Genomic DNA, 19,668 nt, shown 5'->3' with positions numbered 1-19,668 from the left:
CTGGTCACCGTGTATTAGTGCTTTGACTCCGAACTTCCTTATTCAAATAGAATTCGAATATTTAAAAAAAAATAGTGATATTCAAACGAATATTAGGCAGGCTTTAATATTCAAACCTGTTATGGGCATTGTGTTTTGTAAATGTGTTTGCTTGTAAACGTTGTTTTCAATTCAGATTCCGAGGCTTTTTCACGTCTGGTGAAGTTGTGAATCACGAGCTCATTAGCAAGGCAATTATTGGTCATCTGGGCTCCTGTGGGTGACGTTAGTGTCCTGGTTAGCGCAGCGCCTATTTTGTATATCGAAACAATGGCCGCGCCAACTCCTACAACAACAACTCCTGACGAGGAGTTCGAAATCTACACTTCTGACAATTTGAAAAGCAACGTGTGGCGCTACTTACATTTTACCAGGTATCCGTTCAATGTTAACATCCTTCTGTGAACGGTAAGCCCCGTCTTCTTTAATCATTTTGACATCAATGAGCTAACGTTAGACCGCTGAACTTTTAGTCATCATGAAAACAAACAGAGCGGTGCGTAGTGGAGTGCATCAGAGCAGAATCAAGAATATCAAATACATTGCCGAGAACCTCTTATTTGCATCTTAAGTTTATTGCCAATAATAATGTGTAGAACTCTGTGACGGTGAGCTCGCGCAAACACATCTTCAGCACAAGAACTCATTTAAACGCATCTGATTGGCCGATGCGTTCCACAGAAATGTCTGTGATTGGCTACAATGCTCAACGCTGCAAAAGCACTTTGCAAGTACCTTTAATGCAGAGGTAAAAATATAAATAAAACTGCAATAACCTATGCACTTTCCATGATTAGGTAAGTTAATCGCGGCTGCTGTAAACTTATTCACATTTGTTTTTCTGATTAATTGTTTTGCTCGATGAGAAAGACAAGGTAACAAAATATTTTGGGCTTTACTTAAAACATTCGGGGCTTAAGCCCGCTTAGCCCAGCCCTAGCGCTGCGGCATTTAATGGTCAAAATATTAATAAATAATTCATATTCGAATATTAATAAACAAACTAGGGCTGAAACGATTCCTCGAGTTATTCGATTACAAAAATTCCTCGAGGCAAAAACTCTGCCTCGAAGCCTCGTTAAATTCCTATGACGCGCACTATACACGCGGCGAAGGGATTTGATTGTTTCACACGGACCGTTTATTCACACGGACCTGTTCAGGAAGCATATATTTTGAATTTAGTTGGCGCGATGGCGGAGAATAAATATTTAAATAAACGGCAGAAATTGTCTAAAGTGTGTGATCATTACACACTTAATTCACTTAATACACTTAACTTGCTGAAACAAGGTAACGTTGTCTAAGCCTATTGATGTTCGCTGATTTTAATCCCATACTGTATTTGTAGCGATGTCGTGATGCGGTTTGACTAGATATGATTTTTAGCTTTGATGACATTTTTAAGTAGTAAACGTAACTATCACGTTCAATTGCAAGAGAGTATAGCCTAAAAAAAGAACCCCTACACACACACACACACACACACACACACACCAGTCAGACCAATTGCAGCAATGCATCACAAATGCTTAAACTTTTATGTAGCCACGCAACAATCATTTCAGCATGCATTCACTGTACACACCGGGACGTGATGGAGGAACAAATATTGTATTGCAGTCTTTGTGAGACCTTGTTTGTATTTCACGTCTGACAAATAGTTACAGACGACAACAAAAAATGTAAGTCCCAAGTCTGTTGGTTTTTAATAAAGATTCGGAGTACTCATTTTTCAGTTAAAACGCACGGAACAAAAAGTGCGTCAGCTTTTACTGCGTGTTCAACAAGTCACATTACAGCTCTTCTTCAGCGTTAAACTACCAGAATAATCGATTAATCGATCGATTAAGTTCTAGATTAATCGATTACAAAAATAATCGATAGCTGCAGCCCTAAAACAAACAAACTTCAAATATGATTTTTGGGCAAAAGTCAAAGCCCTACCGTGTATGATGATTCGATGATTCTGGTCGTGTGGATTTGGGCTTCACGCTCCATTGTCTTAAAATTGAAGTAATGGTGTTAAGGCAGGGCTTAATTGAATGGTAACAATGTGTCAGTCAGTAGGTTCTGCTTCACAGTAAGTTAATACTAAGGCTGTAACGGTTCTCTATAAAGAAAAAAAAATCAAATTGTACCGGTCTCCATACACTTGCATTGCGGTTTATCTCAAATCAGACAACGCATAGCCTAAGTTTTGTTGAAAATAAAGTGTAAAACAGACAGAGTTAATACACCGCTAATACACGTTTCTGTCAATGGAAACTAGGGATGCACCGAAATGAAAATTCTTGGCCGAAGCCGAATAATAATGAAACGCTTAGCCGAATACCAAACGCGGTGTTTCAAATTTTTTCCATTTATTTTGCCAATTTTTTCATCATTGCATTTAATTAAATGGTAAAAATATGCTTTTTACTATTTTGTCTTGCTTTTCAGAGAAAAAAAATCAAATTGCAAAAATACAATTTATTTAACACTGAATTTTTGTAACATTCCAGCAGATATTATTTAAACAAAGCACAATATAACTTAAAATAAATAAATTAGTAAAATAAAAAAAAATATTTTTATTTGGCCATCTTGAATAGTCTATGTTTGGCCTATAACTGACTGTTGAAAGAATGTAACTAAAAAAGTGCATTGAAAAGTGCAAAAAAAAAAATATGGATGAACCCACAACAAATGAATAACTGTCCTAGACATAAGCCTACTTTTGCGGTTTACTTACACTTTATCGTGGGCGTTGACAGGTTTGCATGGATTTGCCACAGATCGTTTCAATATAGCGCGCGCTCTACGTGGCGATTAGCAGATGAGTTGAGAACGGCTGACATCTCTCTCTTTTCATACAGATTACATAAACAGAGAATATTTGTTTTTGTTTTGAATTAGATAATTTAAAAGTAGACAATTAAATGATTATAAAGATATATTGCCTTTGCCTGTGTGCCAAGTATTGGCTGAGTTTTGTTTAAGTTTAGAGACGTGCTCCAAGAAAAAAAGTCAACGGAGAGGCAGAAGGCACACCCTGTTTATTTTCTTTATTTTACAAAAGCACAGTTTTGTTTCGATTTTACAAAAGCACAGTTTTGTTTCGATTTTACAAAAGCACAGTTTTGTTTCGATTGTAGTGGACACAAGTAGACATTTAGCGGTCTATTTTTGCATATTTCTTAAGTCTGTATGACCATAAATGACAGTATTTAAGTCTATTTTGCTGCTATATGTGAAAAAAATCCAGTAAAACGCGGCGGCGCGTTTGTCAACTACAGAGGTTTAAAAGACGCTTAAGTGCTGCAAGTAAGGGTACAACGTCTGCCACAGATGCATCAGTTGAGCTTCTGTTTTGTTATCTGCTGATGTTTTGCTGCATTTATAAAGCGCGCGCCTCTCACTCTACGCTGGTTACTATTTGATCTCGTCATCAAAAACGTCATTGTTCGGTCAAATTTATTCGGTCTTTTTACTTACATTCTGGCTTCCCAATACATTACAACAGCAATGATCAAACGTGGACATCAGTCACTCTTTGTTGACTTTGTTCAATGCGAGTGCCATATGCTCAAACATGACCTGTCATTCGTCTGCTGGGTGTTGATCGTGCTGGTGACACCTGAACAGCAAATTGCAGTCCGTTTAAACTAAACTCATTTGCACTTATTTTTAAGCCTTGGCATTTTAAACATTCAAGCTCAAGAAGACGTGAGAGAACTGGCGCGCTGAGAAGATTTGTGTGCGCACTCATCCGAAGTGTGCACATGGAAAAGCCGCGTCTCAAACAGCGCGCAATTATATTTAGTTCTCTCTCCAGTCTTGCGCTTGAACGTCAGTGAGCCAGTAAGCATGCCGCATGATTGGCTGGAAATATCAAGGAAAAACACTAGTTCACGCTGGTTATGCCCAGAGACGTGGTTCATACCCAGGGTCTTAAATTAACACCCGCCAAGCGCCAAATGCGGGTAGTTTTTCCGTTTCGCAAGTAAATCTCAAAAGGCTATCCGCCACACTGGCAAGTGAATGTTCATACCAAAATAGTAATGTAATAATGTTTATTACAATTGCCTTTTGTAATGTTATAAAATATCTGGCATGATGGCTCATAGGGATTCTCATTTCGTTTAATTTTCCCGACTGACAACCGCCGCTCGTTATCCGATTATTAACCATTTACTGATAAGATTATAATATTGAATTGACATTAAATAAAAATAAAATTAACGAGTGTCTGTGACCTGTTAAAAATACAAAAATAATTTTTTTATCACAGGTTTATATTAATGTGCAAACAGCAGCATGCAGAACAGATCAACAACAGAACCTGGATTAACATCACATTTTCACCTACCTGCAGCATTTCTGACAGTGACAACAGAAAAACTGAATGAAATAATATATATATATATAAAAAACCTAAAATAGACCTACACTAAATATATTTTTTAACTTGATTAACAAATTAAGACGACAAAAAGAAAACACTAGCCATGTTTCCATCCACACCTTTTTATCCGAATTAAGTGATATCGAATGAAAAATGCCTTATGGAAACAGTAAAATACGATTAAATTTCATGAATATCGACTCAAATGAAATGCGTTCGGTCTCATCGGATTTTATCTTGATCGATATACGGCAAATGCGATAAAAGCTGATGGAAACGTTATTTGCCGAATAAATAATGAATTGCGATTAAGTTTTAGGCCCTTTTATGGTTGCAACACGCCACAAAACAGAAGAAGACGAGTTCATTTCCGGCTAGTATTCCCGCTCTGTTTGCGCACACATGGCGGATGTCAACAAAGACAGATGTAAGTGGACAAAGCAAAAAAATGCTTCAACCAAAGGGTTTCCGTGAAGTGTCTCTGAACCACGATCTCCCAGAACTGATGGAGCGCTGTCGTTCCCACACCACAGGCTGCCTCCGTTGTCGTCGGGCATTTACGTGCATCTGCATCATCATAGCAATGTGTTTATAGAGTCGTTGTCTATGTTATGTCTTATGTTAGGTTTGCTTGTTATTACGTGGCTTGGTTGAATTCTAATGTAGAATGCGGTGTGTTATTTCTTGTTAACAGACTGCGGAGCTGCTAAGTATAACACACCGTTGCCATGGACGCAGTTCAGAGACGGAACAGATTATTTTCTTTAGCAGAAGCACTACTCGTTTTAAATCAATAAACTCCTTTTTAAGTTAATATTTTGTGTCAAATTATTGATTAATTTGGTAGGTAGCCATGTAATAATATAAGCAGGATAATGTATAGCGAGGCGGTTGTTAGCGAATACAACCCCTTCAGGCTAACAACCGCCTGGCATATACATTTTCCCTTACATATGTCGCTATCAGCTGGCACATAAGCACTATTAGGCTCCGTTTTGTCTAGCAAAACTTTGTTCGCAAAAGTTTGCTTGAATGTTGTTCGATTTAGTGCGAAAATGAATGGAAACACCTTAAAATGTCTCAAATCAATTCGATATACCAATTTGATCGCAAAACAGCATGTGACGTCATTACGTACAGGTTTTTATTCGCTTTAAAGCCGTTGGATGGAAACACACTTTCACCAGCTTTATTCGCATTAGTTTTTTTACCGAACTTCAGATAATTCGGTTGACAAGAGGATGGAAACATGGCTACTGAATCAGTTTGAAGCTTTGAAAACGGCTTTTTTTTCATCAGACTACATTTTTTTCTTCAAATAAAAATAGCAGGCCTAACTCAACCCACAGCTTGTCTAGTTCTTACTTAAAGTAAAATGTCTACATGATGTGGGGTGAGTCTGGATCTCCGATGGCACAGATGTCCCGGGAATACAGAGATAACGTCTCACTAGAGTGGCCAACTTCGGAAAGCGCCTTTCATTTGCTTGTGGATGTTTGCTTCGCAAGTGATATTGCATTGTACTTGCACTAGGCCTACTGGTTTATTTTAACACCGCGTAGCATTTTTTGCAAGTAACTTCGTCACCGTTTCTGTCGAAATGATCCCACACAGTAGCTACTTTTCGTTTAACTGATAGTATTAATCTGTATTTTTTTTTACTTTCGGTAAAGTATCTGATAGTTTTACAAAACCTTCAAATGTACTGTTATGAGCACTAGTTCCATGCTCACATCTTTCATGTCTTACTATTTGTTCCTCTGTTTTGACTTCTATGTACTCTTATTCATTCAACATATTTTAGCCTATCTTATTTCAATTAAATGTACTGAAATTAATGTAGCCTATATGTGACACAAAAAGGCTGTTTATTATTTTGGTCGGTAAGAAATATGCTTGGCTGGTGGATTTTTTTTCATCTCCCAGTCCCCGTGGCAGGTGAGCCAAAAAGTTAATTTCGGACCCTGCTCATACCACACGTGAGGCTGTAGTGTGTAAGCGTCCCATTCCCCATAATGTAAAAGATGTGGAAAAAATAAAAGTTGTGACTAAATTTCACCAGGCTCTATGCCAACATTGTGCAATGCAATATTTGCAACAATATGAGTCTTTGAGTCTGTAAAAGTGTCAACAAACGGAAAAAACGGATTTCAGAAAATTGGTATCGAAAAAAGTGTCGTTCAGGAACCGATATCGATATCGGAACATTTTTGACCGATACCTAGCCCTACTCATTTACATTATCAGTATATTGTATTAGTGTGTTATGTCTTAAAGTGACATCAGGCTAATATTCCTGCTGTCAGTGCTTTTAAAGTTAACCCAAAAAGGAAATCACTCACTGCTCTTAACTGAATAGCTTTTGTAACTTTAATAAGGATTAATCTTTACCGTGAAACATGCAGTGTTATTTTACATGTGATTTACTTTATTCTATTTCTGTGCCTATTTTAGATACCTGAAAAGCTCGGTTTATTTTATTTGTATCTTTTGCTCTATTGTAGGGTTGGGTGATATGGCCAAAAAATCATGTTTTAGTACTTTTTGGTTAAATGGCGATATACAATATCTCGGTACTTTCTACTGGTTATAGAAAATCTGTGTTTATTTAAACAAATGTTATTTCACACCCTGCTCAATGATATCCAAATAATGTTGATATTGAAGGATATGGAAACAAATATAGGGAATGTAATGTACGCTATTCAATATATTATCTGCAGAAAGGTGGTTAAAATCACATTACATTCTAACATTGTAACGTTAAAATCTAAAAACAAAAATACAATCTTTTGTTTTTAAAATGACTAAAGCACAAACTAATTAGCCTAGGTTAGCCTGCCTTTGATTACCCAATTATAATGGTCACTTTCATAAAAATATACTTGTAGGTTTAAAATTCCACATATGGCACATAGTGTTGGGCGATATGCTCCATTTTCATATCGTCAGCCTGTGAGATCGGCGATACACGATATTATCGTGAGGGGGCGGGGCTTACTTATTTGATTATTAACTTGATTATTTACTCATTAATTTGCTTGTTTTATTACTTCATTTTATACGAGAATATTTTTCTATTTTGCTAGCAAAGGTGGAGTGTTTATTACTAGGCTAGATCAGGTTATTTCCCGGTATAGTGAGGTAAAAAAAGATCCTAATCATTTCAACATGTCAGAAGGAAATTTACGGACACTCATTATCCTCTCATGCCGTTACCGATGCAGCATTTTGACTTTACTTCTGCACAAGATGAAAACACGTTTTAATAATTTTTAAGGTCAAGAAAGAGTCGAAGTTTTCGATCTATGTCATCCTACCAGTGCTCTCTCTGTCTGGATGCACTTCATATATGCGCACTTCAATAAGCCCGAAGAACGCGGGTGTTCATGCCGGGAGAAATCAGAGTAAGGGGCAGAAATCTGGCAGAATAAGTCGATCGGTTTATACTTAAACTTATGACTTGACTCCGATAAAGGAAAACAGGTTAATGCGTTTACATGACCACATGCATTGTCAGTTTATTCAGAATAATCGGGTTAAGAACGTGCCTGTAAACACGCTCATTAACAAAGTGAAAGTAGAAACGGACTGAGCTTTCGGCTGTCGCTGCATTAACGCCGCGTTCTCTCAGAGACGACGATGGGATATAACGGTATGCTATAGCGACTATCTTAATTTACTGGCTTAGTATTTCTCTTGTGGACCTATATGATGACAGTGAAAAAATTACAAGAATATTTCTTGTTAAACAAGTGTTTGAAGCTGCTTTTGATTTTCACAGATGGCAGAGTTATGCTGTGTTTGTGAAATAAAGACTGGCCTATATAATTTTAGTGAGATTATTATTATTAATATTTAGTAATTGTATTGTTTTTAGTGTTATTAGTGTCTTTAAACTTTTTGTTAATGTGCTAAGGAAACAAAATAGGCTACTGACGATGAACAACGATGCCATTTTCATCTTGGATCTGTAGGCTATAAGATATGCGTGCGTCTGTTAAAACAAGCACTCTTGACAATTTGTGAATGGATCACCTTGCAATTCAATGTTGATGTGGGCTGTAGGCCTAGTTTTTTATTATGTTTTAAAAACATTTTCTTAGAGGAGTCCTCATACGCGTGCGTGTGAGTGTTGTCGCAAGTGTTAGGCAAGTGATGTCGTTATGAATTTAGGCAAGTCAAATTAATTGTAGTTCCTAATATTAATTTAATAACAATACTAGCTTTATAATAATAATAATAATAATAATTTAATATGTTCATGGTAAAACGAGCCAATATCGTATTGATATCGTCAAAGGCATCTGCCTTCGGCGAAATCTCAGACTATCGTCGATACACGATACTATCGTCTATCGGCACAACCCTAATGGCACATTTATTTTCTCCAACAACAAATATTTTGCCAATATGTATATTTTAGTCAGAATTATTGCGCTACTATTCTATTGTGCTCGTCTGTTTGGCGCTTGTTCACGGAAGCTTGAATTTTAGCGGAGATTCACTTGCAGAAGCTCGTCCTCTCCTGACAGTGACATGGACATATTTGTTTGACTTTCTAACATTCACAGATGGAGAATATACCTGTGAAATGTAAGTTAAGCACTGAGGAAAGCACCACGTCTCAAAGGCATTAAACAGCGCAAGTATGTATCTGTCAGTCAGCAACAGTATCCGTCAGAGCATCTGACAGGGCAAGCTGCTTTAAACTTGTTAACTGTATTTTACCAGTTATTTTGAAGCACTTAATATAAGCTTGTGTCTTTTTTAGGACAAATTGTAGTATGTACTTTCACTGCAGGAGTTCACACTGCGTCTTTTTCAGATGTTACTGTATCGATTGTGGTATTGCCTCATTCCATTTCGTTTAAAAAAACTAAATATCGATAAACTCGATATACCGCCCAGCCCTACTCTATTGTATTTATTTGTGCTGTTGCTTGTAGATAGATAGATTCGCTTATTTTTTCTTATTTTCTTTATTTTTATTTAGCAGTAGTCCTTTTTAACCTGAATATAGCACCAAACCATACCGAAACCATGACCCTTAAACCGTGATACAAACCGAACCGTTGCACCCCTAGTCAAAACCACAAAAAATCCACTGTGCGGTTAAAAAAAAAAGTCTATTGTGGTGCAGACTGGGACTATTAGCTTTATTGCAATTAAACTGAAATGAACTGGCTTCAGACATGTAATTTATAATGCATTATATGTTTTGTGTTTTTAAAAAAAAAAAGTTTGTGTTACATAATGTAAATGCAGAGCTTTAGTCATTACAAAAAAATCAAATGAGTATTTTTTTTTTTTGGTCAGCTTGAACCTCTTTGTCCTAAAATATTTAATTGAACTACCCTCTGAAAAGAACTAGAAAATATGGCTGTCTGAATTCATAATCAGGATTTGCTCACAAGAGATCCTAGTTATAAACACTTGGAGATCGTGTTGTGGTCTCTTTCAGAGCTTTTTTGTGTTTTATATGACTATTTTGTTCTCTCTCTCCTCATCTGTTTGTAATTATGATCCTCTAAGGTCAGTGACGGGGTCACCCTCGGCGGGGGGAGCATTTGCAATCCGAAGGTTATTCAGAGGACTGTGCCAAAGGAAGTCTGGCTTTTGTCTGCTGATAATTGCCTCCTTTCGAGAGACCTTTCAATGAGGGCTCGCAGCTGAGTCATTTAAGACGAGGTGTGTGTGTGCGTGCGTGCGAGCGAGAGAAAGAGTTGTGACTAATAAACTACTGAAAGTTAGAAAAATGTTAGTAAAAAGTAAATGGACATTTTGTTTGCTTTCTTACTGCTATTACGTCACCAAGTTTGTTTGAGCTCCTCTGGTGAAATGCTTCTAGGCTGTCATGCATAATGTTTTTTTATTATTATTATTTTATTTCCTTATGCCAAGTGTAATCATTTCAGATGAGCTCCTGGGGTGCATGATGTCAGGCGAACTGGCCAAATGATGTGGATATTTTTGGAGAATGTGCTCTCTTGTGTTTTTTACAATAGGTTTGTTTTATGTTTTATGCAGCCTGTTTATGGCCTACTTATTTAGGGGGGTTTTTGAAAACCGGTTCAGGTTATTGCATTAAAATGGTTTTGCCATTTTCTCTGAAACCACTGCTCATCTCTTTTGTGTTCTGATCTTATAGGCTATTACAAATTCATAGGGGAGGTAAAGAAAAGTGCCAAAGTGTTGCGTAAATGGGGTGTAGTTTTGTTGACGATAATGATAAAGTTAGTGATCAGGATAAATGCTCAAAGATAAAACTGGCTTTGTTTTTGAAGGATTCTTGCATTGCCTCTTCTGAGTCAGCACAGGTTTTTGTATAAATGGGGTTATCGGGAGAAAATGAAGGGAGATTACTGCGGCATGTTTTTATCATCTTTGTGGGAAAAAATTATGTTGTGAATTGTTTGGAATCAAGCTGGTCATGATGATGATCAAAATATTTATATTTTGATCTCTATCCCATGCTGCTTCTGCATATTGTCAACTGTTTTGTAAATATCTTTGGCAAATGGCAATGTTGTCCTGCAATACGTAAGCACTAATGACGTTCTGTTCGAAAAGATTTGTTCTTTTGATTTGAGTCTTCAATGATTCATTTGGTACAATTTGTAAAGTGTTTATAAATGACCGTTTAGAAACAATGAAAATGTTTTAATCTGAATATTGTGGTTAATTTCTTTTTTTCATTATTTTCGAATGAATTCGCTAAAATCAATCAGACTTTACAATGCGACAAAATAGTCTTTTGTACATTACTTTAAGATCCGTTTTTTTTTTGAGAGATGCCTCTACTTTGTGAATGGGAATGTTTACTGAAGCATATGTCTCTGTTTATGGTTGCCATAGGAACACCATCTCCAGAGGGCGATTTCCGCCCAGCAGGTGTACGGAGAAAAGAGGGATAACATGGTGATTCCTGTCCCAGAGGCCGAGAGCAACATCGCCTACTATGACTCGCTCTACCCCGGAGACTTCAAGATGCCAAAGCAGCTCATTCACTTACAGCGTGAGTACACTAATGAGCATAAACGAATGAGGGCGTATTTCTCTAATGAAGCAGTGTTCTAGAGTGGTACCAGCTAGGGCTGTACTCTCCCAGTCGACTAGTCGATTTATTGGTCGATACGATCTGGCTCGACTAAAATTCTGATTGGTCGACTTTTTGCCGCGTTAATTTCATTACATTATTTTAATCACTAGTTGCTAATGGGGGGGTTTTCAGAGCACCCCTGTTTCACAGGTAACAGTCTGTCTTCAGAACACCCCTCTTATTTTCACTTTTTTGGAATAGCCCAACCCACTGGAGACAGATTGAAGAAAGAACTAAGGCATTGGTCTGCATCATCCATGGTGGTTTGCTGAATTTAGTATTTTTACTGCCAGAGTAATCTACCATGTCAAAGACATCGGGAGTGTGGCAGCATTTTATGAAAATAGAAAACGGAAAAAACATTTTGCATATCACAGCTCGACATCAAACATGGCATATCACCTGTTGTGGCAAAAATTCTGTTAAACATCATCACTGCGTAAGAGACACTCAGAGTCAAATTAATAAAAAGAAAAGTATTTATTCTTGCAAGAATAGGTTCAGTCTAGTACACAGAAGTTACGCTGTGCAAGAGAGTGACACCCAACAGGAAGATATGAGACAGCCTTTATACTGTTTTCAAGGTTCCTCCTCACCCGCTGTACGTTTCACCCACCCAGATAAGGTCCTTACTGCTGTTCAGTTTCTGCTTAAAGACACAAACTGGTACTGAAATAAACTGGCCAAAACTGACCGTCCCTAAGGTCAGAGGTCCTGTCCCATATGTTCCTGAAAAGTCACGCACAAGCACGTACACACATATACTTTTATACATTGAATAGGTTCTTTCTCTTATGATACCTGTTTGGGATCAATGACTATAAAAATTTCCACAACACACCTAAAAACGGTAGGCTAACTTGTCTGCGTTAGGTTGCCCCGTCTGTTTTGAGTAGGCTATATGAGTGAACATATCAGAATTGGCATAAACCATTGAAATATGCCAACTAGTAATAATCGTTTTATAACTGAAGGTGCACACACGCAACGACGGTAGCATCCCCCAGACCACACTGGAAACATTTTATGGTTCACTTTTATTATTGTGACCATTTATTTTTTGGGGCTAATGCGCAATTGCGCTGTGCTCACTGCTTGTATTTGTTTTGAGCCTACACTATATGCTTTGTTTTTCAGTTATGCACTTTGTTTCGTTTCTGCTCTCGTCTTGATCTGGTTTGTTTAATAAATACCCCCCCCCCCCCACCCCAAGTCGACTAATTAGTTGAAATTTCAGGACTTCAGTCGACCAAGACTTTCTTTGGTTGATTACAGCCCTAGTACCAGCAAAAGGATTGTTATTGGGAACAGGTATTGGAAGTGTTTGAATGGGAAAAACAAAGTGATTAAAGCCTGTACCAAAATCTGTCAGCCAATTCCTAAACAGCAGGTGTTTTGTGTTGTTGTTGTTGTTTTTTTTTGTTCTTTGTGAGTGTTTGTGAATTGCAGGCTGTGCCATCTGCCACGTCTTATACATTTTGGTGTTTTCAACTAATCTGATTAAGATGTCCCTGAAATTACCCTTTCCTTTAAACTGTGTTTATTTGAATGCATGGACCGTTCTGAGCATCTTTTTAAGCATGAATGTTGGGTGAATTAAGAGAATTTCCTAGCCATAAATATTCTCACTGCTATTAAACTGTATTCTGCATCATTTATTTAAAAAAAAAAAGTGTTTTTGTTCACATGACAACGGAATTACTAAATGTTGAGAAGTAGGCAGGGTTCCGCGGAACCTTAAGTCTTAAATTAGATTTTAAAAATGTAAGGCCATAAAAAGTCTGTCTTATTTTTACTTATGAAAGGTCTTAAATTTTCGATGGTTATTTGACTTAGACATCTCTAAATGTTTTCCAAATTAAAACTGTCTAATTAGCTTACTTTTTTATTTATTAATCTTTCTTTGTGGATTTGCTTGTTCACGTGAAATTTCGCTTCACATTCGTGGCTGGCAGCATTACGTATGTCTCCTGCACGCGAAACAGGAGGAGAGAAGAAGCAAGTTGTCAAATGTCAGTTCAATTTTAAGTTTATTCTTTGTGCGTAGTGGTGTGCAATGTGTATTGTCTATTATGATATTGTAATCAATGTTTTAACTATATAAAAGGCACTGTGAGCTGACGTCGCTTTTGTCTCTCGTGCTTTCACTGCGCGATGTGTGCAGTTATAGTTATTTTTTGACTGAAATCCACATTTTGAACGATTCAATTTAATGATTCAATGAACAATGACATCCTCCTTTCCCGAATGAATCAGCCGTTTCAACAAATCGGTTGAATGAATGACTCCCTCAACTCAAGACAGTGACTTGCCGCCAACTACTGGCGGTTTTAGTTTCACATTTATAGTACCCTTTAATTTAGAACTTTAATTAGAAATCAGTTCAAATTTAAATATTGAGTTATAAAAAACAATCTCATAGCTTTATTTATGCCATTGTAAATGCAGTGTAAATTTATTGCTGTCAGTTCTGATGCCGCTTCTGTGTCACTTCTGCACTGCAAAGATGGATTTTGATTTAATGATTTAATTTGACTGGTAACAGTGGTATTGTGTTGTTATAATGTTATTTCTAATAGAATTTAATTTGATTGTTAGAATTATGATGCATACATCCTACAAATGTCCATATATAGGGGAAAATTCCCCTGGAAATCAATTTAAGGTGACGAATATTACCTCTGAATAAAAAAATGTTAATTTCTGTCACTCTTGTGAACTGACCACTGACCATCTTCGCGAGTCAGCTGTCAACAACAGGCCTAAACCAGTGATGGCACCAAGCACTAAAACACAATCAGTAAAATATCTAATTATTATCAACAAAACTTTGAAAATATCAAGACATATTTTTGTCAATATTGCACACCCTTAATGCACGGCATTCATTTTGATTTCTTCAGGTCTTAAAAAGCCTTAAATTTGACTGTAAAAAGTGTGCAGAAACCCTGAGTAGGGCTGGGTAATAGTTATTGATACCTTGATTCGATACCAGTTCCTGAGCGATAGTTTAAGTGACCAATTTTATAAAAATCCGTTTTAACAAGATTACATTACATATTACCTAAAAAAAAAAACTGGCTTTATTTTTTCAACTTATCCACATCTTTTACATCAATGGGGAATGGGAAACTTGCACACTACAGCCTCACGTGAGAGCTACGTCTCTGGGCATAACTGGCGTAAACTAGTGTTTTTTAGGGATGCACTGAATATTCGGCCACCGAAAATGACCCAAAAGTGCATTTTCGGTTTTCGGCCGAAACCCTTTTATCACCGAAACAATACGGCCGAAATGTTGGGATGACGCAAACAGAAACGGCGGCGACCTGCACGTGCTTGTCTGAAGCAACATGTCTGCGGTGTGGACGTATTTCAGTAGGCTATATCTGAGAAAGACCCACAGACAGCGATTTACAAAATATGTAATGCCGAAATTACAAGAGGGGGTGCACCTGCAAAGACTTTCTCCACGTCGGGTTTAATTTATCACCTGAAATCCAAACATTCCGATCGCTACGCTGAATATGAGAGGAACGCGGCACAGAAAAAAAAACGCATCCGATGCGCACGTGCATCGATATTGACTGCCAGCTACAGCGTGCTGACCTCGAAGATCCAGCTGTATTCTAACAATAACTTAGCTCTTAACTTTCGGGAGTCTTCCGCATATTGATAGCGGCTCCTTGATGCCAGCAAATTAGTTCAAATCTCGCGGAATCTATAGCGCGCATGCCAGACAGAACATACTGTGCTCCAAACCGTATAGCGGGCGCACAGTAGAGAGGGAGAGAGCGAGAGACCTTGCGTGTGTGCCTCATGAAAGCTAGTCAAAGCGGGCCGCCACAAATAAATGAACGTATGGGGAACCCTATCGAGCTCAGACGTCCATTACCGGTATGCTCAGTCTAACCACACTATTTTTAAAAACCGCAAAAAAATTTAAATGCACTTGACCTAAATGCACTTCGTTTTTATGAGAGAACATTTATTTTTAAAACCTTTCTGCAGGACAGTAGGCCTGTACATTATTATTTAATGTACACATAGGTGGGGTCAAGTTAAACATTTTAGTTTGAATTTTATTTTATACTGTGCATTGTTGCAATGTGCTAAATAAATATTTGCATAATTTGTAATTTATTTATTCTTTGAAACTTTAATATTAATTTATGCAATTGCAATGCCTTGAATTTAGTAAAGTTAGTACACAGTCATAGCCATAAATGCAATTGTACTAGTAATTGGCATAATTTCTTCGGTGTTTCGGTTTTCGTCTTTCGGCCTTGGTTTCCTCTTTTTCGGTTTCGGCCAAGAATTTTCATTTCGTTGCATCCCTAGTGTTTTTCCTTTATTTTGCCACAGCTAATCATGCTGCATTGGCTCGAAATTTGGTTCCGAATGACAAGACACTTTTTGATACACGATGGTATCGAGGCATTTCGGTCGGTGCCTAAAAAGTATTAAACTCAATACCCAGCCCTATTGATGAGTCAAGGCTGGAATACACTACATGACTTTTGCTCAGATTCTTGTCCCGATTTACCTGGTGTTACATTTTAAAGTAGATCACCTCCTTGTTTAATATTTCCCAAACAATAAATGTTAACTCAATAATTAATATTTGGCCTACAGCCACTGTAATTTCTTGAATAAGAAAATGTGGACATCATCAACACATGTAAACTCAGAGCGAGGGTTTAGACTTTTAATTTGAAATTGTGATGAATGGTTTGCATATTTAGAAACATAATTATGTATCCTCCTGTGTTGCCGTAGGTTTATAAATGATTCACCTTTCAAATCTGATGAAACGGCACACATTGTGTTCCCAGATGAACGTTATAAGCAACCCAAACTCGCCGCATATGCAGAGATGGAGTTTGAAACGCTCTCCACGCATGTGAATAAGTTCACGTGGAGCAGCATCTGTGAACTGAGACGCACGTAACCTACGCGCATGCAAATAAATTAAGCTCTCAATTAGGCTTGGGCGGTATCCAAATTTTGATACCGTCAAACCTCCTCCCTATTTTACCGGGTTTACGGTATTACCGTGACTAATTAAAAATTATGACATAAGGCTCAGACAGCGTCACCAAACTGTTGGCTTGTGTCTACACCGTTCAGAAACTGAATACCAGATCGGGCAAAAAAAAAAAATCAAGGCCAACCCGTGCACGTTGTGTCTGATCCCGGCTGACGGCATTAAATGTAATATGAGCCGGAGCCCTATTTAGACCTGACTATTTTTAATACGTGGGCCGTTATAATATGGTGGCCCCAAATAATTTTTTAACCCAGGTGCTGAGGGGGTGGTAGATATAAATACTATTTATAAATGAGCAAAAATGGCACAATTAATAAGATTTAATTATTTTAATTATGTCAATTGTATTAATTTTATTAATTAATTTAAATTAAATTAACAAGCAACAAGCAAGAAGTGCATTTGTAAATCAGGTGACACGCGTCCATTGATTTTTATTAATACAACTTTTCTGTCAGTGCTGCAAAGCTTAAGTTGACGATCGCCATCTCCTAGTGAACGCGCATATATAGAGAGAAATACAAATCATGGATTACATAATCAGAAGGTATAGGCTAGCCTTTTTCTTTTCGTTTTGAATTGTTTCGTTTAAAGAAATTGACGATTGATATCTCCGTAGTGAACGCGCCTATAGAGAGAAATGCACATCATGGATTAATCAGAGAGTATGCTGCCTATATTTCTTTTCCTTTTGAATTGTTTCGTTTAAAGAAATTGACGAATCGCCATCTCCATAGTGAACGATAGAGAGAAATGCACATCATGGATTACATAATCAGATAGTAGGCTAGCCTATTTCTTTTCGTTTTGAATAGTTTCGTTTAATTTGATGATTGCCATTTCCGTATGAACGCGCATAGAGAGAAATGCACATCATGGATTAATTCAGCGAGTGGCCTATTTCTTTTCGTTTTGAATTGTTTCGTTTAATGAAATTTTAAGCTTTATTTAGATATCTGTCATGTCTGTGAGACATACACTGAGTTTCTGTTAATTTATGATGAGATTTCAATGCAAGTGACCGCGGCGCGCCAGCGCACGATCATGTCATGATTATGTTGTCTGCTTTATTTGATTCTTATTTATTATTGGTTGATAAAAAAATATTAAAATTAAGATACAATTTATACAAAACGAAATTCACTTTAAAGAAAGACCTTTTACAAAATGAAACTTAATTAAGTTGTCAATGTCTGACTCCCGATGCATCCCATCTTACTCGTGCTGTTCAGTTTTCATTATCAACGTAAAAAAAAATAACATTATAATATTTTAACAAATATAAACTAATGCGCTTATTTAATGAACTCGGGGCAAAATGCATCCTCGCAGCAGTGAGTGGGTGGTTGTTTCGGAGATGCGACATTAGGTTAGAGGTGTTTCCATCTCTCGCGGTCACCTTTTTCATTGCAACATTTACAAATTGCCTCGTCAGTATTTACCTTCTCTCACTCTCACTCTCACTCTCTCTCTCTCTCTCTCTCTCTCTCTCTCTCTCTCTCTCTCCACACTGTCACTTGATGACAACTACATAAGCATTTTTAGGCATTGAATAAATTATATTTATATATTATATATAAGTGCCGGTAATGACGGTATTGAAACTGATACCGTTGCTATTTTAAGACCCCGCGGTATACGATATTACCGAAATACCGTCCAACCCTACTCTCAATAACATGATCTATGCTGTAGTATGTTTAAAATGGTTTAATACATTGTGCAGCCTTAGAAAACGGTCTAATAATGCGGTTCATGGATTCTTGTCCGTGGAATGCGCCACTTCCGGTATTTTGCCGGTTACTCGGCACGGGTACATTGCAATCGAGGATTTTTTAAAATCGAGTACTCTAATTTAATCGAGGAGACGTGACCGCCCTAATTTTATTGTAACTTTGTACTTCCCAGTAAATGATTTGTTGATATAGGGTACTTAATGTGTGCCGTGTTCTTAGATACCTCTTAGTCTGGTTTAGGTTTGCTGGGGTAGTTAATATTTAACTGACATGACTTAATTTCTTGGCTGTTTCGTCTATCTTGAGTGTGTGTGTTATAGGGGGAAATGGAGTGACTTGTTGAGTTTAAGTGAGTTTGGCGGCCCCTGGAGTGTCTGTAATAGGAGCAGGAGGTGTCCTGCTGTCGAAGAGTCTCTGAGCACACGCTCTCACACACACCAAACAAGCAGGGGGAGTGAAATTGAGGATGAGGCACTGGGAACTGTAGTGGGAACACGGTTCAGATGGAGAAGTGTGTTTAAGAGACATCTCTTGGGTTCTCTGAGGGCATCTGCCAAACATACAAGATGATTAAAATGTGTCTTTGCGTCACTCACTCATATGAGTTTTTTTTTTTTAACCCCTTTTGAAAAGTCTCCAAAAAAAGGGGTTAAAAAAAATTATGGTAGCATCAATTTCAGATTTACATGCTCCTAAATGGCACATAAGAGGAGCAAGTAAATCTGAAATTGATGCTACCATAATAATAGACTACCATGCAACAAAGTGGTAGCCCATTTAGAGAAATAGACTATCATACAACAAAGTGGTATCCCATTTAGAGAAATTAGTCTGTGAAAGGTTGTAAGAAGATAGGGATGCTCCGGACAGGATTTTTGCAGCCGATACAACTACCAATTTCATGATTTTAATGCCGATTTTAAGGTCGATTCCCGATCATTCACGCTTTATTTAAATGGATTGTTCACTCAAAAATGAAAATTGTCATTTACTCACCCTCAAGTTGTTTCAAATCATTCTGTATGAATTTTTCTTCTGCTGAACATTAGATATTTTAAAATTATAAAATTATGATAATTATAAAAGTTGTGATATTGTACTTAAACCTTTTTGTCTGGCTTAGTAATATGTATGTAGTGGAGTCGTCAAAAACTGTTCGTTTCAAAATCCTGTTCCTTTGAATATTAAACGCATGTTCCCTCATGCTCTCTTAAACTGGCTATTTTGGCTTGTGATTGCAATTTATCTGTGCAAAAGGCTTCTGATGATGTGTAGATGAAAACAAAACAAAATTGCACCTTGATGAAAGATTCAAAGAATTAAAAAGTGGAGGAACATAAAAAACATAAACGAA

At 37.3% G+C, this 19,668-nt stretch overlaps 1 protein-coding gene across 3 annotated transcripts in view; it reads left to right on the top strand.

Moving 5' to 3' along the window:
* The window catches only part of epc1a (enhancer of polycomb 1a), a 50,024-nt gene that overhangs the window by 12,581 nt on the left and 17,775 nt on the right, over window positions 1–19,668 (top strand). For 2 of the 3 annotated variants that reach the window (XM_077200312.1, XM_077200311.1), the window contains exon 2: window positions 11,285–11,444. In XM_077200312.1, the coding sequence (XP_077056427.1) occupies window positions 11,345–11,444 (100 nt within the window). In that variant the 5' untranslated portion in view covers window positions 11,285–11,344. Of the gene's footprint in view, window positions 1–9,961; window positions 10,118–11,284; window positions 11,445–19,668 lie in introns of all 3 variants that reach the window. The other variant, XM_077200313.1, reaches the window with a different exon arrangement.

This window comes from Siphateles boraxobius, unplaced genomic scaffold (genome assembly GCF_051911475.1).
Source record: "Siphateles boraxobius isolate OS27281-9 unplaced genomic scaffold, OSU_SipBor_1 46, whole genome shotgun sequence".
In the NCBI taxonomy this organism is placed as follows: Eukaryota; Metazoa; Chordata; class Actinopteri; order Cypriniformes; family Leuciscidae; genus Siphateles; species Siphateles boraxobius.
This window is presented reverse-complemented; position numbering and strand designations above follow the sequence as displayed.